General features: G+C 43.8%; 1 protein-coding gene across 1 annotated transcript in view; it reads right to left on the bottom strand.

Annotated features, from left to right (window-relative positions):
* The window catches only part of LOC120313054 (potassium voltage-gated channel subfamily KQT member 1-like), a 137,394-nt gene that overhangs the window by 55,726 nt on the left and 59,662 nt on the right, over positions 1 to 22,006 (bottom strand). The window contains exons 12-15 of the mRNA XM_039354558.1: positions 20,474 to 20,549; positions 13,425 to 13,519; positions 11,885 to 11,925; positions 9,877 to 9,938 (exon numbers count right to left, since the gene is read on the bottom strand). Coding sequence (XP_039210492.1) covers positions 9,877 to 9,938; positions 11,885 to 11,925; positions 13,425 to 13,519; positions 20,474 to 20,549 — 274 coding nt within the window. The remainder of the gene's footprint in view (positions 1 to 9,876; positions 9,939 to 11,884; positions 11,926 to 13,424; positions 13,520 to 20,473; positions 20,550 to 22,006) is intronic.

Raw genomic sequence — 22,006 nt, 5'->3', positions numbered from 1 at the left:
TGCAACAGCTTTTAATTTGTAGATGATTTGCAAAAGCTGGTCCAAGCAAGAGCAGGTATGTATTACCTTACAGCAGAGACCCCCAACGTTTTGGGCGCCAGAGACCACTTCCGTGGAGGGAGGTTTTTCTGTGGACCGGAGGGTGTGTGGCTTTGTGTGCTGCCTGCATGCCACGGATGGGACTTTGCTTGTTTGTGTGACCTGGTTGCTGGCATGCTGCATCTCGGTACCGTTCCACGGCCGGGGGATTGGGGACCTTACAGCACCTATTCCCTCAGCTGGGCTTCCATTCTTTTTTAACCAGCTCTGTTAAAGACAACTTAGTTGATGGGGTTTTCACCCACCAAAGGGACGCCGGTTACAAACTGGGGAGGGACAGTGTGCTTTGTGACCCCCACCTCCTAGAAGCTGGGAAATATTTCGTGCAAGACTTGCTTTTCTAGGACTGCAACCTACGCAGACAAGAATGAAACGCCAGCCCTATTTTTCCTCGCTGTTTTCTTTTTTCTTCTTGGCATCCTAAAAATCGCCTTGTCGCGTGTGAAAAAAGAACGCTTGGATGTTCTCAAACTTTCCGCCCTTTTTAAACCGGGATTCTAACGAAGGCAGCTCCGTCACAATACGAATCCGGGATGTGCTGTATAATAGGCAGAAAAACCAAACCCACAGTCAACGTTTTCTCTCTTGTGTTAATGATGCCCTTGTTCTGCTGTCTGCAAAAATGCCACCACTAATGAGATAATATCAGTCTGCTTTTCAAACCGCCCGGCTTCGACAGTCAGGAGCCCTCCTAATGTTCTGTGGCTGCCTTTGGTCAATGACACGGTAGCAATGGGCCTTATCTCCCACAGTGGTGGGGGGGCATGGGGGGGGAGCGCCACTGCCAAAACCACAGGTCCTAAAAGGAGAGAAAAAGCAGCCCTTTATGACTGGAGCAAACTGGATCAGCTGGGGCCTCTTAAGAGCTCGCCTTAACTAATTCTACTCTGAAATTCTGGCTACGTTGTGGAGCAATTGATGTCTCTGGGAGTGACTTTGGGCGAAGAAATCAAGGCTAGCAAACTTCTGAGGGGGTGCATTTCTGGTTATGTGTCTGTTTCCTGTGGTAGGCATCCCAAATCACACCACCGTTCAGGCAAAATGTCAACTCTATCCTCCAATAAAGGTAAAGAATAGAATAGAATAGAATAGAATAGAATAGAATGGAATGGAATGGAATGGAATGGAATGGAATGGAATGGAGAACAGAATAATATAGAATAGAATAATAATAGAATATAGAATAGAATAGAACAAGAATAGAACAGAACAAGAACAGAACAGAATAGAATAGAGAAAGAACAGAATAGAATAGAATGGAATGGAATGGAATGGAGAACAGAATAATATAGAATAGAATAATAATAGAATATAGAATAGAATAGAACAAGAATAGAACAGAACAAGAACAGAACAGAATAGAATAGAGAAAGAACAGAATAGAATAGAATGGAATGGAATGGAATGGAATGGAGAACAGAATAATAATAGAATAGAATAATAATAAAATATAGAATAGAATATAGAATAGAATAGAACAAGAATAGAACAGAACAGAACAGAATAGAGAAAGAATAGAATAGAATAGAATAGAATAGAATAGAATAGAATAGAATAGCAGGGGGTCTGAGCAGGGGGCTGGACTAGAAGACCTCCGAGGTCCCTTCCAACTCTGTTATTCTGTTAATTAACTAGTAGAACAACTTGCCCCCAGAAGTTATGATTGCTCCAAAACTGGAGGTTTTCAAGGAGAGACTGGGCAGCCATTTGTCTGAAACGGTATAGGGTCTCCTGCCTGAGCAGGGGGCTGGACTAGAAGACCTCCAAGGTCCCTCCCCACTCTTGTTATTCTGTTATTCTATTCTGTTATTCTGTTACATTTCTAAAACAGAGAATGGGTGACTTTTGCGGCGTCTTTATGGGTTTCCCGCAGCACTGAGAGCCCGATGCCACTTAAACTTCCCTCGTGAAAAATAAACGGGGAGTGCCTGAAAGTTAATAGCCAGAGTTAATTTTTTCCCCCACCTCATTCCCGCCAATAAATAAAAAGAAACTAAATATATTCCAAGAGTCAATCCTCATTCATTAAAAGGAGGCTTTACCAGAAGGTGTTTACCTTGGGGAGACAAACATTCCTAGATGAAATGTGAAAGGCTATATTTAGAAGTGGAAATATACCGAGTTGGAGGAAAAACAGCCCGTGTGCTCCCTCGCCCACACACCACCAGGACTAAATCTGGCTTTCTCCAAGATTTGGTGCCAGCAGGGATTTTCATCTCCCTGGCCCAGAGGGATAAATTTAGTTTTGAAAACTTTCTCCTTCCTTGATTCGAGCCGCTCTCTGGATTTGAGGGAGAGAGAGATTAGGAGACCAAAATGACTTGTTAAGAAGTTAGGCGGGTTATACAGAGCGTGCTCGACTCATACTAGTTCATTTAGTGACCGTTCAAAGTTACAACAGCACAGGGGAAAAAAAAGTGACCCAGGACACTCTTTCACAGATATGACCTTTGCAGCACCCCTCCCCCCATGATTACGTGATCAAAATTCAGAAAGATCGTAAGACGGAGCAAAGCTCACTTAACGAATGTCTCAGTTAATTTTGGGCTCAGCTGTGACCATTAGTTGAGGACTGCCTCTATAAAATGAAAGCAGCATTAAATATAGGTAAGTTCCCACCATCCATTTAGCAACAGGTAGTGACAGATTTTATCTTCCTGGGCTCCAAGATCACCTCAGATGGGGACTACAGCCAAGAAATTAAAAGACGCTTGCTCCTGGGGAGGAAAGCTATGGCAAATCTAGACAGCATACTAAAAAGCAGAGACATCACCCTGCCAACAAAAGTGCGTATAGTCCAGGCATGGTTTTCTCAGTTGCAATGTATGGCTGTGAAAGTTGGACCATAAGAAAGGCTGAGCGCCAAAGAATTGAGGCCTTTGAACTATGGTGCTGGAGAAGACTCCTGCGAGTCCCTTGGACTGCAAGGCGTTCAAACCGGTCAGTCCTAGAAGAGATCAACCCTGACTGCTCCTTAGAAGGCCAGATCCTGAAGTTGAAACTCAAGTACTTTGGCCACCTAATGAGAAGGAAGGACTCACTGGAGAAGAGCCTGATGCTGGGAAAGATGGAGGGCAAGAGAAGAAGGGGACGACAGAGAAGGAGGTGGCTGGATGGAGTCCCTGAAGCAGGAGGCGTGAGCTTAAATGGACTCCAGAAGATGGTAGAGGACAGGAAGGCCTGGAGGAACATTGTCCATGGGGTCGCGATGGGTTGGACACGACTTCGCAACTAACAATAACAAGCATCCCAGGGTCACATAATCCACCATTTGCAACTTTCCCAGCCGGCCTCCGATGAGCAAAGTCAATGGAAGAAGCCATGATTTTACTTAGGAACTGCAGTGATTTCCTTAACAGCCCTGTGCAAAAAAACCCACAAGTCTTAAAGTGACCCCTGCCCTAAAGAATGGATTCACAAGCTACAATTAGTAGAGTGAGCAGAATGAAGTATATTATTGCGTACTCTTGAGAGGTATACATTTCGACAGAACAAGAAGATTTTATCTGACTTTCCTGTGGTCAGGCTTTTACAATGATCTGTTCAAAGAATGAGTCTTCGGTTGCGTCAGGCAACTTCTCTGTAAAATTTGGGAATGGCTATCAAGAGGCATTAAGCCTCTTGAGCAGAGCTACGAAGATGATGAGGGCCAAAACATAGGCAGGAACTGGGTAGGCCTAGTAGTTCAATGAAGAGAATGCAATAGAGTAGAACAATAACTTTATTGTCATTTTGAATGTACACTAATCAGCATACATTAAAATGAAATTTCGTTAGGGGTGACATGATAGCAGCCTTCCAATATTTGAGGGGCTGCCCCAAAGAAGATGGGGGGGAGGGGGTCAAGCTATTCTCCAAAGCACCTGAGGGCAGGACAAGAAACAATGGATGGAAACTAATCAAGGAGAGAAGCAATCTAGAACCGAGGGGAAATTTCCTAACAATGAGAACAATCAACCAGTGGAACCACTTGCCTCCAGAAGTTGTGGGTGCTCCAACACTGGAAGTTTTAAAGAAGAGACTGGACAACCATTTGTCTGAAATGGTATAGGGTTTCCTGCCTGAGCAGGGGGTTAGACTAGATGGCCTCCAAGGTCCCTTCCAACTCCTCCTCCTCCTCCTCCTCCTCCTCCTCCTCCTCCTCTTCTTCTTCTTCTCTTCTTCCTCCTCCTCTCTTCTTCTTCTTCTTCTTCTTCTTCTTCTTCTTCTTCTTCTTCTTCTTCTTCTTCTCTTCCTCCTCCTCCTTCTCCTCCTTCTTCTTCACCATCATTGTAATAATAATAATAACAATAACAATAACAATAACAATAACAATAACAATAACAATAACAATAATAATAATAATAATAATAATAATAATAATAAGGCGGCCTTACTAGGAACTGCTTCCATCCTGCGACGATACCTGTAATACCATCAAACATCCACATCTGCCTATCCCAGGTCCTGGGTAAGGACTCGATAGGTAGACAAAATCTCAAATCCAGTCTGAACATCTGGCTGACTGTGCGATGATCCATAATAATAATAATAATAAAGCACTGGAGACAAAAAGGACAGCAGTGATCGTAGCAGGAAGCCTGCCAGCTTACCATGTTATCCCTTTAAGATTTACCGTTACATTTTGTAGCTTGGACAGATGTTTCTCCACAAAGGGGTGGCTTATGAGAGAGTGAGTGATTGTAATTGTAGTACCATGAGGCTGTGAAGAATAGTGACCTAATGATGCCAGTCTTGTTGTACCAATACTTCTCCAATATAGTTTTGTAATACAATTATCTTAAAGTTGAATGAAAGGTAGGCTTATTGTGACATGTTTTCCAGAGAATAGATCCAGGAAAGGATTACCTCTTATTTCTACAAGGAAAAACACAATCTTTTAATCCAACTTGAAAAGGGGACTCACTCAGCAGCAGAACTTCCTCCAATAATTGGACGAAAAATACGGGATTTAAAAACAGACGTAAGAACAGCTCAAAATAGGCCCTAATTAACTAATGCAAATGAGTTAAGGCCAACGAAGCTCCACCCTAAAACAACCAGAAATAGATCATAGTTAAGTTGCAATTTTCTGTTCAAAGTTAACACAGAGTCAGGGCTAACAGAAAACAAAACAAACAAAAATTTGCACGAGAAATATCATTTGTACAGTCTTTGTGCAATCCAAGGCAGATGAAAGGAAGATTTAGCGGGTCACCCAAGTTAGTGCTTTACATATCTCAGACAAGGATGTACCTTACTCCCCCAATCCACGGGTGTCACCCTCTATATCAGGGGTCTTCAAACTTGGCCCTTTGATGACTTGTGGACTTCAATGCCCAGAATTCCTCAGCCAGGCACGCTGGGAGTTGAAGTCCACCAGTCCTGAAAGAGCCAAGGTTCCCCACCCTGCGCTAGGCAGATGCCATGGCATAATAAGAATTTATTTCAGTCCGCAGGGTTTCGTGGCCGGAGCCAAACCAAACGAAGGCAGGGCCGCTCCAGAGTTGCAGCCAAGCAGAACCGACTCACCTCTCCACCCGCTGGGATGTTTTTAGAAACAGCCACTTAAGTATAAAATTCATGAATGGACAGTGTAATTTCTGAGCTATTTCTGGGCTGGCCCTGAAAGTGAAAGATTGCCTTCAGGATGAATTGACATAATCCCAACATTTGAACCCCTTGCCGTGGGTTTGCATTCAGGTAAGCAGTCTCATTACAGCAAATGCTTGTCATAGATCAGTGGTTCTCAACCTTTTTAATGCCGCGACCCCCAACCGGTCGTAAGGACTACTCAACTGGTGCAGCACCGTTTGCAGAATGGGACTTTTGGTGGGCTCAGCAGGGCAGAGACAGCCTGGACAATTCCTATTGGCTTTTGAAAGCCAATAGAATTAGACTCTATTCAAGAGAGTCTATTCGATTGGCTTTCAAAAGCCAATAGAATAAAAGGGAGTAGCACAGCTAAGGAAAAGGGGAAAAAAATGGCGGACTGCATTGTTTGGCGACCCCCGTGAAATGGTCGTTTGATCCCAAATGGGGTCCCGACCCACAGGTTGAGAACCACTGTGATAGATGAAGCGGACTGCGTTCCTCCTTCTCCACTCATGAAATATTCCTGATATATGGCATTTATATAAGACTCTACCAATCTACCAATAAAGTTTGGCCTTTGATAACACTCATAAGATTATTCCTGAACAGGATTATCTAACACAGTTTCATCTGACCCACAGGGTTTATGTCAAAAATTTATCGTCCCAGTCGTGGTTCTTCAAAATAGACCTGCTATATCTAGCTCTCTATTTCTGTTTTTAAAGAACATAACAGGACTTCCACTTCATGAAAGCAGAATGATGGTGAATGGTGGTTTCATATTGTAAATCATGAAAAAAGTTGTGTTAAGTTTATACTTTTTTTAATGTTTAATGAGGTTGAATCGGATTAATGACTCCGTAGAATCAGACTGAGATCTTTCAGTGCTGAGTTAAGATCCCTTCTCTAAACTTGCTCTATCAGCCTGGCTGGAGAAATGCCAAATCACTATCTAGAGCAAAGGTCCCCAACCTATGGGTCACAGTCCACGCCAGTCCATGTAAGTGGCTGGCCAGTGAGTGCATGCATGCGTGCTCACCCCCTTTGCACCTGGCATGACCACTGGTGTGATTTTTGCTACATTTGATATATTCAGCTGGTGCAGAATGCAGCGGCACGCACAATCCTGGGATCTCCTAGGCCTGCACATGTAACCGTTTTATTGTCTGAGCTGCATTGCTGATCAGTTTGCTTCTGGATCCAGTTCAAGGTGTTGGTTCTGACTGATGGAACCAAATAAATCAGAACTGCGAGTCACGAGACTTCCTCAAAGAACACGTTTATTGGATACACGACGTCGGCACGGTCAAAGGTGAAACCAAATCTAAAATTCCCCGCCCCCCCAAAAAGTTCAGAATAACTCAATGTAATCGTTCCCACCCTTCTATTTCGCTCTAGATCACATTCTCCAATAGAACTACTTGGCGGGCATTCTGGCAGGACGCCCCCCCTCCACTACAGTGTGGGAATGACCTTGGTTCCCACGGGATCTATTTACGTTTAGACTAGCAAAAATACTTTGTTCCTGCCCTCCCTCTCTTGTGGCAACCTAGAACGACAAAGATGGTTGCAGCCAGATTCCTTGTAGAGTTGACACATTACATGCAGTGGTGGGATTCAAATAGGTGAACAACCGGTTCTCTGTGTGGATACTTCTTCTGGAAGTCCGTTCTGGGCCTGGGCAACAAAAAATTGGCTATCGGTTCTGCCAAAGTGGTGTAAACCGGCTAAATCCCACTACTGCTTACATGGCATGAGTCCAGGTTATCTGAGGAGCCCTCTCCCCCCAATGGGACAAGCCCACCCCACTCACACCAGTGGAAGAGGCCTGCTGTGGATCCCACCTGCTGAGGAACTGAAGCAGGTGAGGTCAAGGAGAAGATCCTTTTCTGTGGTGGCCCCATCCCCGTGGAACATTCTTACCACTCCCCTCCCTCTCGGCCTTCCGGAAGAGCACAGAAACCTGGTTTTGCCAGTTGGCTTGTGACCCCAAGGAGGCTGGCCATCGCTGGAAGGGGCTGACAGGGTAAGAAGACCTCATTCTTATCCTGTCTGTCTCTTAGCTCACTTGGTTTCGATTTTAGCATCGGGGTTTTTTTTTTAGCACGATTCTAATCTGTGTAGTTTTTTTAACGTTTTAATATTTTAATTATTTTCTTTTTTTTCTTATTTCATAACTTGTAAGTACCTTGTGGGGGAGATGGGTGGCCTAAAGTTAAATAAGTAAGTAAATAAGTAAATATATATTTTAAGTAAATAAACTTCAAGCCCATTCTTTTTTCCCACCATAGGAAATTTGTCCTTGCTAAAGTAGACCATAATTATGGCCACTGCATAAAACAGCATCCTACTGGGATGATGATCCAAAGTTGAGAAGTGAAAATTATAAGCAGTGTAGAACATGGAGCATTGTTATTTTATCTTAAGGTATACTTAAGTTTTAATATTATAACATAACCAGCACATCATTGATCCCCAAAAAGGAGAATGTATTTTGCGTTTTTGCCAATGACTTCGCTATTCCAGTTTGACTACTTTTTTTTACTAAAAATAAAGCTAGGCTAATTCAGCCAACAGTGAAGTGTATATTTATGTAAGTCATTTTGCTGTGACTTGCCCTGAAACTGCGCTGATGCCCCCAAGGCAACAAATTTACTCCTCTGCATTTCTCAGCATTTTCGCTCATTTTAAACGCTATTGCATAGCTCCATCATGTTTATACAATCGGTATACTTGAAACTTCATTACAGGCATGTCAGTTATAACTATATATAGCAGAACAGATTGCCGTAGAATTATGAAAAAATAAGAGGTATTTTTCATCCAAGTGATTAGCATATACATGACATGTATCCATTTATCACTTTCCACTTCTCTTAGAACGCGAATTTATTTTCCTTTTAGTGCTTTCTCTTGCTCTGTAGCACATCACTTTTCCGTTCCAACAGAAGAGCCAATGGCCACTTCCTAGTCCAGTTTAAATTATAAACTGGCAACAGAGGACAACTTTAAGTGGAAATTTTAATACCAACAAATATTCTTGGCACTGATCAAAACTGACAGCAACCGGCTTATGCAGGCAAACTTCAACCAATGAGACTGGTTTTTTCAAAAACGTTAAAAATAAAAACGAAAACCTGGAAGCATGCAAATCAATGATGTTTGATAGAAAGATGCAGGAATACCATGTTAGCAGAATGAAACAAAACGTAAGTGGAGATTTTGCAACGCAAAGGTTTAGGCGTTCCCAATCAACTGTGCATTTTAATGGCTCCTTAATGGAACTGGATGAAATTATAAAGGTAAAAAAAAAGATAACTTGAGAGAAGCAAGCTAGAATTAAGGAGAAACTTCCTGACAGTGAGGACAATCAACCAGTGGAACAGCTTGCCTCAAGAAATCGTGGGCGCTCCATCACTGGAGATTTTAAAAAAGAGACTAGACAGTCACTTGTCTGAGATGGTATAGGTTCTCCTGCTTGTGCAGGGGGGCTGGACTAGAAGACCTTCACGGTCCCTTCCAGTTCTATTCTATTCTAAGCATGGCAGCTTTCACTCAATATGTAACGGGTATTCGGAGGCTGCTAACAAGGGTCTTGTAACAAGGAGAACAATCGATCGAACGGCTTGTCTCCAAAAGTTGTGGGTGCTCCATTGCTGGAAGAGACTGGATAACCATTTGTCTGAAATGGTCTAGGGTCTCCTGCTTGAGCAGGGGGCTGGACTAGAAGACCTCCAAGGTCCCTTCCAGCTTCTATTCTATTCTATTCTATTCATCATGGGACCACTATCTTGACTTCCCACGGGTAATATTTTCCACAGATTAAAATTTAACTCTCAAAATAGCACCTCCCCCACAGTTAATCATGATTCGACAAAAGTAGTCACCTTGACAGCGAAAGAGAAATTATGGTTCCTTCAATGCTTTGAGTTTCAGAATAAATAAACTCTGAAGGTATCTTTGCGTCACACAAAGGGATGGAGGACAAACATTCCCACTCAGAGACAGATTGAGACGGAGACGATGTTTAAATGAAAAACTACCGCAACGTAACCCATAGTTAGTTTACACATTTCTCACGACCGGTACATTTCTTTGGCTCTCACGTTGAGTAAAGGATGCAGACTGACAGTCATGCTGATTGCAGAAAGTTTCTGGAAATTGGCCAGCAAAAATAGCTTTCCCCCCCCCAAAAGACCTTACCTTATCCTCCAGTCTAATCAGTCTGGCTCCCATTGTGTAGTATCCTTTGTCTAACCCCTTTTCTAAAAAAAAAAAAAAAAAATGGAGAGGATTTGTGCTTGAATTACAACTAATTGTGAAGGTTACCAAAAACTTATTGCCGTTATTGTTACAGCTAGAATATTTTATTCTGTGCACAAAAAGGATATGCAGGAATATCGGAGCGCCAAGGGCCTGCAGAATCATCAGAGGTTGGATTCCGCCTCTTGTGACAGTGAGAGCAATTAACCAGTGGAACAACCTGCCTCCAGAAGCGGTGAATGCTCCAACACTGGAGGTTTTTAAGAAGAGACTGGACAGCCATTGGTCTGAAATGGTCTAGGGCAGTGATGGCGAACCTTTTAGAGACCGAGTGCCCAAACTGCAACCCAAAACCCACTTATGCATCATCGGGTTGCAAAATTCCAACTTTGCAAGATCTTTTTTTTTTCCGTGAGAAGTTGAAATTGACTGAAAGACCCTTTTGTGTGTGTGTACACGGCGGCGGAGGCCTAAAGCCAGCTGAAGGCCTAGGACTGGGCTGACGGCACGTGTGCTCACAGAGAGGGCTCTGAGTGCCACCTCTGGCCCCCGTGCCATAGGTTCGCCACCACGGGTATAGGGTCTCCTGCTTGAACAGGGGGTTGGACTAGAAGACCTCCAAGGTCCCTTCCAACATTATGATGATTATGATGATGATGGTGATGATCTCAGCAGGGCAGGGAAAGATCTGGGGACACCAATAACAATGAGGATCCATTAAACCAAGTATCATCATAGTTGGAACTGGTATCTGGGGCAGAGATGATCCCAGCTACCTTCTACCCCGTGAATGTCCTTTGGACAAATATCTTGAAGGACATGATCTCAGGCCATCAGAAGATGACCTGCAGAATATAACAGTGCTGGAACCCCAGAAAAATAAGCACGGGAAGAGAGAGAAAAGCATTTAGAAGACATGACAGCAGACAGAAACAGGGGGAAGCGTTCTTCCCCAGTTCTTCCCCAGTTTAACTTTGTTTTTGTTTTTTAATAGATTATTTTATTAAGTTTTTATAGCTACAAATCTTTGGTGCTTAATAAACGACGCCCTGACGTTTTAAATCAGAGTTAAGGGATTAGATGACTAGATCTACTGAATGGAATGTCTAAAGATTAAATATATTCTTAACTGTGGTTAAAAAGAATAAGAAATCTGAGGAAATAAATACATATTAACCCTAGGAGGGATATATATTCTAAGTAGTATGTTATTTCTTATGTTTCGCTGCTCTTGCTTTCCTTCCTTCTTTTTTATTTTTTATTTTTTCTTTCCTTTTATTTTTTTCTTCTTCTCTCTTTTTACTCTCTTATCTATTCCTTAAGAAATGTAAAAATGTGAGATGGCTTATATGGGAAAAACAGAATGAAATCTGTCAATGTAAATGTAACTAATTGTTGAGAAAACCTTTATTAGTAAAAATAATTAGAATTTGGTGGGAGAAACAAACTAAAATAAGGATTGTAACAGGATTGAGGATAAGGCAACTCAAAGGACTGAAAAGAAAAGAAATATTATACTAATACGATGATTATTTTTTAGGAATATTGGAAAAATTATATACTTAATTGTCATTTATTAAAACAATAAGAATTGTATTAATGTGTGCAAAAAAGGATGTTTTGGGGAAAGAGGAGATCAACTAAAATTAAGATATGGAATACAGATGATAGAAATCAATTGTTAAGGAGTGTTTTTACAAATGTAACCCAGACAACACACTGTTTACCAATTATTGAGTGACTTATGCTTGTTAAAAAAATAATAATAAAAAATATATTAAAAAAATAAAATAAACGATGCCTTGTCTGGGCTCGCATATTTAACATTAATGTTCATGCAACTTCCATGTCTACTGTCTTCTCCGTTGTTCCATTTTAACTTTTAATCCAAGACCAAAGTCCCCTTCCAAAGAACTCACCGGCTGATGTCGGTTAGTTAGTTCCGTACCTGGAAGAAACAGGGCAGGCTTCCCCAGCGAGTGGTCCAGCCTAGAATAAGAGAAGGAAAGTTTTAATTCAGAAGACTTTCAGACGTACAGCTGGTCCTCAACTTACCACCGTCCGTTTAGGGACCGTTCGAAGTTACAACGGTGCTGGAAAAATGGAGTGACGATTGTTTTTCACCATTATGACCACTGCAACGTCCTTGTGGTCACGTGATCAAAATTCAGACACTTGGCAACTGACTTGTACTTGTGACGGTTGCAGCATCCCCCTGGGGCCACGCCATCCCCTTCTGCGACCTGACAAGCGAAGCCAACGGGGGGAGCCAGATTCGCTGAAGGACTGTGTGACTAACCTAAGAACTGCAGGGACTCACTTAACAACGATGTCAAGAAAAGTCGTAAAAATGGGGCGAAACTCGCTTAACCAGCATCTCACCGAGCGACAGAAATGTTGGGTCTGAAGTCAAGGTGGTTGAGGACTAGCTGAATTTTGTGACTTTTTCTTTAAAAGAAAAAAATGCCAATCGTGTTGATATGATGCCTATCCCGAGTGAGCGGACTCTCATCAATTTAACTTCAATTTCTTCCCGTGGATTCTAATAAGCAGATGATTTTATTTAGCTCTGAGGCCGATTCTGCTCGTGACTCTGCTCAGCCAGAATACAGTTAAGGTGAAAGGACAAGAACTAAATTCACCCAGAGAGCTGCTTCTTTGGGCTGGGAAGATGGAGCTACAGCAGGGGTTCTCAACCTTTTTAATGCCGCGACCCCCAACCGGTCATAAGTCGAGGACTACTCAACCGGTCGTAAGTCGAGGACTACCCAACTGGTGCAGCACCGTTTGCAGACTGGGACTTTTGGCGGGCTCAGCAGGGCAGAGACAGCCTGGACCATTCCTATTGGCTTTGGAAAGCCAATAGAATTAGACTCTATTCAAGAGAATCTATTCTATTGGCTTTCAAAAGCCAATAGAATAAAAGGGAGTAGCACAGCTAAGGAAAAGGGGGAAAAAATGGCGGACTGCATTGTTTGGCGACCCCCGTGAAATGGCCGTTCGACCCCAAATGGGGTCCCAACCCACAGGTTGAGAACCACTGAGCTACAGTATTCTCTGATATCCGGGATTCCCATGCCCATCATCCTTAGTCTGGTCAAGGACAAGGGGCTACCACAAAGAAGAGGGGGTCAAATTATTCTCCAAAGCACCTGAAGGCAGGACAAGAAACAATGGATGGAAACTGATCCAGGAGAGAAGCAACCTGGAATTAAGGAGAAACTTCCTGACAGTGAGGACAATTAAGCAGTGGAACAGCTGGCCACCAGAAATCGTGGGCGCTCCATCACTGGAGGTTTTTAAGAAGAGGCTAGATGGCCACTTGTCTGAGATGGTATAGGTTCTCTCGCTGTAGCAGGGGGCTGGACTAGAAGACCTCCAAGGTCCCTTCCAGCTCTATTGTATTCTACAGTAGACCCGGATGGCTGTGGCCCGAAACATCAGAAGGGCGCCAGGCAGTCTGCCCTTGAACGGAGAACGTGCCCTACCTTCTCTGGAGTTCTTTTATCCTCACCATCATGTTGAGGTGCCCTTGAGAATACTGTTCAATGACATCACGGACGTCGTAAGGCTTCCGAGCTTGCTGGAGAAAAAACAAAACAAAAAACAAAATAGGAAAAAAAATAAGTTTAAAAATGCATAAGGAAAGGAAAGTCCTATTATTCCTCCTGTGTTTGGGTTAGGCAACCTTGGCTCTTTTATGCAGTTTTTAAGAAGAGACTGGACAGCCATTTGTCTGAAGTGGTACAGGGTCTCCTGCCTGAGCAAGGGGTTGGGCTAGATGACCTCCAAGGTCCCTTCCAGCTCTGTTATCTCCTTTCCTTCACGGAATGAAATTTTGTTAGGAGGCGCCAAGGAGATGACTGCTCCTCAGTCGACCTGGAAGGGACAGAAGAAGGGCTTTCAGATATAGACAGTTTAGAAGAGAGGTGAGAATATCACATTCTTTGCTTTCGATCAGGGTGGGCATCTCAAATCAAGATCACGTGACGGGTTAATACCACTTTACAAGGCCTTGGTCAGGCCACACTTGGAATCCTGCATCTAGTTTTGGTCACCACGATGTAAAAAAGATGTTGAGACTCTAGAAAGAGTGCAGAGAAGAGCAACAAAGAGGATCAGGGGACTGGAGGCCAAAACATATAAGGAAAGGCTGCTGGAATTGGGGATGTCTAGTTTAACGAAGAGAAGGACGAGAGGAGACAGGATAGCAGTGTTCCAGTATCTAAGGGGCTGCCCCAAAGAAGAGGGAGTCAAGCTATTCTCCAAAGCGCCTGAAGGCAGGACAAGAAGCAACGGATGGAAACTAATCAAGGAGAGAAGCAACCTGGAACTAAGGAGAAATTTCCTGACAGTGAGAACAATTAACCAGTGGAACAACCTGACTCCAGAAGCGGTGAATACTCCAACATTGGAGGCTTTTAAGAAGAAACTGGACAGCCATTTGTCCGAAATGGTACAGGGTTTCCTGCCTGAGAAGGGGATTGGACTAGATGACCTCCAAGGTCCCTTCCAATTTTATTATTATTAATTATTATTATTATTATTATTGTTGTTGTCATTCTGAAATGGTATAGGGTTTCCTGCCTGAGCAGGGGGTTGGATTAGATGACCTCCAAGGTCCCTTCCAACTTTATTATTATTATTATTATTATTATTATTATTATTATTATTATTATTATTATTATTAATCCCCAAGACGCAGAAGTGTCTGGTGTTCCCTTTTGCACTCTCCTGAAGCCCAGTAAGTTTACGTTGCTGAAAATAAGGGGCATATTGCTGAATTTCGAAAGTGTGACTCTGCACAGCATTTTTGAGGTGGATCAGAGGGAATCTTGGTGCACGCTTTTTCCCAAGGGGAAAGGGGGAAAAAAAAACAAAACACTGGCTCTCCTTCTTCCAGTGATGTCACTGCATTGCCATCCGTGGCCCTGCAGGGCTGCAAACAAAGAATAAAAAAAGTGTTCCATCCCCAGCTTGGAAGCAAGAGGACCCCATTTTGCCCAGGACATCCAGAAATCCCTGGGGGGGGGGCTGGGGGGGCAACGAGGAGCCAGGCAGAGGTCTCTTTATCCAAAGAGAAGAATTTTTTTTAAAAGAATACTCTTTTAATATTTATCACGTACTAAAAATGTCTCAGACGACGATCGACTCGGCAGACGTTTCCCCAAAATAAATAAGTCAATAAAATAAAAGGTTTCCCCCCTCTGCATAGAATTTGGGGCAGCCCACAAGGAAGAAAACAAGTCTGGGGGGCAAAACAGTTTTAAAACAAACTGTCTAATTTTCATTTGCAATCAGACGGCATTGTATGGCTCGGGCTCCAAGGGCCAGTGGGGTTGGCTGGGACTGAGTACTAAAAAAAAAAAAAAAAAAAAAAAAGAGGGGAACCCCCCCCAAAAAAACTAAACCTGGTAAATTTCCATGACAATGCTACCATTAATGGAGTAAACAGAGGGGAGAAGCGGGTGAGTTGATGGTTGGGAATCTACATAAGCCCATTAGGGAATCTGGGGCGAGTTAGGTCTCCTTTTTTTTGGCTAGGGTTCAAGAGAGAAGAAGAAAAAAAAAAGGGGGGGGGGTGAGGAGAAGGTACCCTGGAAAACTTGGTAATTGAAAAATAACGAACAACAGCTCATTAGCTGGATTGTTTGTTTCCCCTCTGCCAGAGATTCGGCTAACTATTAGCATGCATTGAGCACCTCCAGGGTGCTATGGAATCATGCTTGGATCCCAGCCATGGGAGCCCTAGAAATGGTAGATGAAAGGAGAAGGGGGGGGGGAGAATCAGGAGAGAAAGAAAGAAAAGAAAAGAAAGAAAGAAAGAAAAAAAGAAAGAAAGGAAGGGGAGAGAGAAAGAAAGAAAATCATAATTTTAAGAAGAGACTATTCAGTCACTTGTCTGAGATGGTATAGGTTCTCCTGCTTGAGTGGGGGGGGGAGCTGGACTAGAAGACCTCCAAGGTCCCTTCCAGCTCTGATCTATTCTATTCTAAAAGAAAGAAAAGAAAGAAAAGAGAGAAAGAGAGAGAAAGAGAAAGAAAGAAAGAAAATCATAATTTTAAGAAGAGACTATTCAGTCACTTGTCTGAGATGGTATAGGTTCTCCTGCTTGAGTGGGGGGGGGGGGCCTGGACTAGAAGACCTCCAAGGTCCCTTTCAGCTCTGCTCTATTCTATTCTAAAAGAAAAAAAAAGAAAGAAAAGAGAGAAATAAATAAATAAATAAAGAGAGAAAGAGAGAGAGAGAAAGAAAGAAAGAAACAAGGAAGGAATGAAAGAAAATAGTAATTTTAAGAAGAGATTATTCAGTCACTTGTCTGAGATGGTATAGGTTCTCCTGCTTGAGTGGGGGGGGGGCTGGACTAGAAGACCTCCAAGGTCCCTTCCAGCTCCATTCTATTCTATTCTAAAACAAAGGAAGGAAGGAAGGAAAGAAAGAAAGAAAAGAGAGAAAGAGAGAAAGAAAGAAAGAAAGAAAGAAAGAAAGAAAGAAAGAAAGGAAAGGAAAGGAAGTCTTTAGCAGGGCTCCAGTTTGGTGGAATGGAGGGTCTGCTTGGAAACAGCTTTGTTATACTTTCCATTTTTAAAAGCTTAAAAAATGATTTCCTCCTTCTCCTCCTCTGCTGCTGACAGGCTTGGACACATCCTCCCTCCCTCCCTCCCGGCCACCAGAGCGGCCGCCCTTCTCTCCCAGGCAGGGCCGTTCTGGACTGACTGGCAGGGGGTTCGGAGAGCACTTTGTTTTGGGGCACCCCTAACGCTCCAGATCTGGGGGAGGGTGGGGGGTTATTTTTGAGGGGGGGCCCTGTTTCTTGCTATTGAATGGCCATGGCTCAGAGCCTAGAGGTTTACAAAGGTTTTGAGAACAAAACCAGGGAGGGAAGGAAAAAAAAAAAAAGGAGCTCTCCAAATGCATAATTAATTTTCTCCTCTCCCAATAAAAGTTTAATTTTCCAAACCTCCCTTTGTTGGGGCGGAATTAAAAGATTTATGCCAGTTCAGCAATGCAAAATGGAAAGCGGCGGGGCCCGAGCCAAGGCCGAGAGTGAGTCAGCCCGTAAATAACGGGCATGAGAGCCAGGGAGGAGAGGGCACGGAGCTGGCACCTCTCCTCTCGCCCGCCGCTTTCCGAGGGGCTCCTTTGCAGCAGAAGCCTGGGGAAATCCCAGGAATCCTGCGAGGAAACCAGACGGCGGCTCACGTCCGTTGCACGTTTGGGCCAGTTGGAGGGGAAGGTCCGGCTGCAGGTGATTCCCACGAGGGAGCAGCCCCCTCTGGGATCTGGAAGTAGGGAGGAGTGCCCCCCCCGCCCGGTCTCTTTGACGGAGAGATCACAACACTCGCGTATTTCTGGTGTATTTGGGAACAACAATCCCTTCCTTCCTTCCTTCCTTCTTCCTCCCCCCTCCTTCCTTCCTCCTCCTCCCTCCCTTCCCCCTTCCTTCTTTCCTTCCCTTCTTTCTCCCTCCTTCCCCCTTCCTTCCTTCTCCTCCTTCCCTTCCCTCCTCCCTCCTCATTCCTTCCTTCCTTCTCCTTTTTCCCTCCTTCCCCTCTCCTCTTTTCCTCCCTCCCTCCCTTCCCCCTTCTTTCTTACCTTCCCTTCTTTTTCCCTCCTTCCCCCTTCCTTCCTTCTCCTCCTTCCTTTCCCTCCTCCCTCCTCATTCCTTCCTTCCCTTCTCCTTTCTCCCTCCCTCCCTCCCTCCTTCCTTCCTTCCTTCCTTCCTTCCTTCCTTCCTTCCTTCCTTCCTTCCTTCCTTCTTTCCTTCCCTTCTTTTTCCCTCCTTCCCCCTTCCCTCCTCCTTCCTCATTCCTTCCTTCCCTTCTCCTTTTTCCCTCCTTCCCCTCTCCTCTTTTCCTCCCTCCCTCCCTTCCCTCTCTCCTCCCTTCCTTCCCTTCTTTCTCCTTCCTTCCCCCTTCCTTCCTTCCTTCCTTCCTTCCTTCCTTCCTTCCTTCCTTCCTTCCTTCTCATTCCTTCCTTCCCTTCTCCTTTCTCACTCCCTCCCTCCTTCCTTCCTTCTCCTTTCTCCCTCCTCCCTCCTTCCTTCTTTCTCCTCCCTTCCTCCCTCCCTTCCTCCTTTTTCTTCCTTCCTTTCCTTCTTTTTCCCTCCTTCCCTTCTTTCTTCCTTCTCTTCACTCCCTCCCTCCCTTCCCCCTCTCTCCTCCTTCCTTCCTTCCCTTCTTTCTCCCTCCCTCCCTCCTTTCCTTCCTTCCCCTCGTGATCCTCATTCCTTCCTTCCCTTCTCCTCCCTCCCTCCAAGTCAATAATTTGGCCAGCTAAAGAAAAGAAAAAGACGGGGGGGGGGGCGGGGGAAACCCCTATTTAAAAAACAAAAACAAAATATCAGTTAAAGATTCCGGGAAGAAGAACCCAGAATGAAAAATGGCAAGAATTAGTTAATTAGTTGGACATTGGTTAATCTTAGTGTGACTTTATTTCAGGCTGAAAAGAGTCTAAATTTAGAAAGTTAAAAAAGAAGAAGAAAGACTGAATGGGATATCATTGTCCCGTGGAACAAAACTAGGGGGGTAGTTCTACCCGAGATCTACGTCTTTAAGAAATGCATCTCCTTCTCAACCCGAAGGGAGAGTCTAGTGCAGTGTTTCTCAACCTTGACCATTTTAAGGCATGTGGACTTCAACTCCCAGAATTCCACAGCCAGCATTGCTGGCTGTGGAATTCTGGGAGTTGAAGTCCACATGCCTTAAAATGGTCAAGGTTGAGAAACACGGGTCTAGTGGAACATTTACTCTTCTGCTTTTTCCAAAGCTAAGGGTAGGAAACACACCGTGGCCACAGAAAGAGGCAGAAGGCCACCCCAAATCTCAGACCCAGCAACCCACAGCAGTCAGCCTAAGAGAGAAGCTGCACCAGGAAGCAGAGAAGACAATCTTAAAAGAAGGAGGGTGGGAGAGGCCAGGAAAGCGGAAGTCTCACCCTCTGGATTTGTGGTGGCCCGAGCGTCTGTGTGGGCGTGAGGTGTCGAAAGAGTCAAGATGGGGGCCACGACTACCAAACCCACACCTGTTTTTTTCACCTGTCATCCATAACGCTGCGTTTTTTAAAATCTTCTAGATCTCTGTCCCTGGGCATCGGGCCTCTCCTGCAACATCAGCAAGAAGCCCACGCTGCGCTCACGTCTATCTTCTCAGTGGGGTTGAGAAGGGCCCCCATGGCTTTCCCTGCCAGATCGTCTCCCGGATCCTTCCCGGGTCCAGTTCCTTCAGAAACCTCGGATAGCCTTGGAACCGTTCAGTCTAGATTGGTTAGCACCCTCTCTGCACTTCTCCAAGACGGTACCAGGACGCTTCCTTTGAAGGCCTCCCAAGGTCCCTTCCCTTCTGTTCATAGAATAAAATGGAATAGAAAATAGAATAAGAGTAGAGTAGAGTAGAGTAGAGTAGAGTGGAGTGGAGTGGAGTGGAATGGATTAGAGTAGAGTAGAGTAGAGTAGAATAGAATAGAATAGAATAGAATAGAATAGAATAGAATAGAATAGAATAGAATAGAATAAGAGTAGAGTGGAGTGGAGTGGAGTGGAATGGAATGGAATGGAATGGAATAGAATAGAATAGAATAGAATAGAATAGAATAGAATAGAATAGAATAGAATAAAAAATAGAGTAGAGTAGAATAGAATAGAATAAAAAATAGAATAGAATAAGAGTAGAGTGGAGTGGAGTGGAGTGGAATGGAATAGAGTAGAGTAGAGTAGAGTAGAGTAGAGTAGAGTAGAGTAGAGTAGAATAGAATAGAATAGAATAGGAATAGAATAGGAATAGAATAAAAATAGAATAGAGTAGAATAGAATAGAATAGAATAAAAATAGAATAGAATAAGAGTAGAGTGGAGTGGAGTGGAATGGAATGGAATAGATTAGTAGAGTAGAGTAGAGTAGAGTAGAGTAGAATAGAATAGAATAGAATAGGAACAGAATGGAATAGAATGGAATAGAAAATAGAATAGAATAAGAGTAGAGTAGAGTAGAGCAGAATAGAGTGGAGTGTAGTGGAGTGGAGTGGAATGGAATGGAATAGAATAGATTTGAATAGAATAGAATAGAACAGAATAGAATAGAAGATAGAGTAGAGTAGAATAGAATAGAAAATAGAATAGAATAAGATTATAGTAGAATGGAGTGCAGTGGAGTGGAGTGGAGTGGAATAGAATAGAATAGAATAGAATAGAATAGAATAGAATAGAATAGAATAGAATAGAAAATAGAGTAGAGTAGAGTAGAATAGAATAAAGTAGAATAGAATAGAATAGAAAATAGAATAGATTAAGAGAAGAGTAGAATAGAGTAGAGTAGAGTAGAATAGAATAGAATAGAGCTGGAAGGGACCTTGGAGGTCTTCTAGTCCAGCCCCCTGCTCAAGCAGGAGAACCTATACCGGCTCAGACAGGTGAATGGCCAGTCTCTTTTTTAAAACCTTCAGTGATGGAGCATCCACAATTTCTGGTGGCAAGCTGTTCCCCTGATTAATTGTCCCCACTGTCGGGAAGTTTCTCCTTAATTAGTTCTGGTCTATGTTACCTGAAATTTCCTCCGCGCTACAAAATACTGCATCCTCCTTATGACCTTGACAGCTGCACGATGGGTTTCTGTTAACCTGGGGGGGGGGGAGAAACAAAGAAAGAATGCAGACACTTTAAGAAGTTTATAAATTAAAAGAATTTGGTTGTGTGTGGAGGTATGTTTATCTGTGTCTATATCAACATCTGCATCACGTCTGCCTCTCTATGGTTTTTTTTCTTATTTTAGGGCAGCCTTTCCCAATTTCTCTTAGCGGAGTGCTCTGAGTTCAGACTTGAGACCCCTTTTGATCATATTGAAACTGTTTTAAGGCGAGAAGCAGAAGGAATTCTGACTTTGGATGAACGGCCAGCCTACGCTTACTGCTCCTTCTACAGCAGGGGTCTTCAAACTTGGCCACTTTAAGACTCGTGGTCCTCAACTCCCAGAATTCCTCAGCCAGCCCTGGCTATAACTTTTCATAGAATACAGTACAGACAATTCAACAAACTTTGTTGCATTACCTTCTTGATTAAATTATTTTTCCACTGATATATAATTTTATGGTACTACTCTCCCAAAAAAGTGGTGTTATTAGCCATCCAGCCTCAAAAATACACTTTTCCCAAAAGGCTTCCACAATTTTGGCCACTACTGTACTAATTGAATAACAGAATAAAAGAGTTGGGAGGTCATCTAGTCCAACCCTCTGCTCAGGCAGGAAACCCTATACCAGGGCTTGTCAACCAGTGGTACAGGTACCACCTGTGGTACATTGGCACCTGGCAGGTGGTACGCGACCATCCTAGAAAAGTGGTAGCGGGGGAGGGGAATGAGCTGAACCGGTGGCAGCACCGCACAAGCCTGAGCGAGAGACGGCTGGAGCTGCAGGGCTGTCAGGGCTCAGCGGAAGCGCCAGGATCAGCTCCAGGCTCCAGTTGATCCTGGCGCTTCCGCTGAGCCCAGAAGAAGCTCCGATCAGCTGGAATGTTGCAACATCTCCAGGGCCTTGTGATTTACCTTCAGATGCTTGGCAACTGATTCCTATTTATGACTGTCACAGTGTCCCAGGGTCATGTGAAGTGACCAAAACCTGCTGCAACCATCCAGCAGATGGAGGGAATAAAAACCAAACACCTCCCCACCCCCACTGCCAATCCTCAACTGAAATGCTTACAACAATGAAAACCTTAGACAGGAGGAAGAGCGCGGCCGGGCGGGCAGGCAGGTGTCTTGCTCGGTTGTGGCTTGGGGGACACTTTTTTCAGTGCCATTGTAACTTCAGTCACTAAGTGAACTGTTGTAAGTCGAGGACTACCTGTACTTCATCACTTTTTTCCTTTTATTTTTTGGATCAAGTTTTTGCTAGGCGACTGGTGGTCCTTGGATGTTGCCGTATCCTAAAAGTGGTACAATGGGTGAAAAGGTGGAAAAGCCCTGCCCTAGACCATTTCAGACAAACGGCGGCCCAATCTCAAAAACCTCCAGAGATGGAGCATCCACAACTTCTAGAGGCAAGTTGTTCTTTTCACTGTCAGGAAATTTCATATTATT

This window comes from Crotalus tigris, unplaced genomic scaffold (assembly GCF_016545835.1).
Source record: "Crotalus tigris isolate CLP2741 ecotype Arizona unplaced genomic scaffold, ASM1654583v1 scf7180000018563.1161478300:1536566, whole genome shotgun sequence".
In the NCBI taxonomy this organism is placed as follows: domain Eukaryota; kingdom Metazoa; phylum Chordata; class Lepidosauria; order Squamata; family Viperidae; genus Crotalus; species Crotalus tigris.
This window is presented reverse-complemented; position numbering and strand designations above follow the sequence as displayed.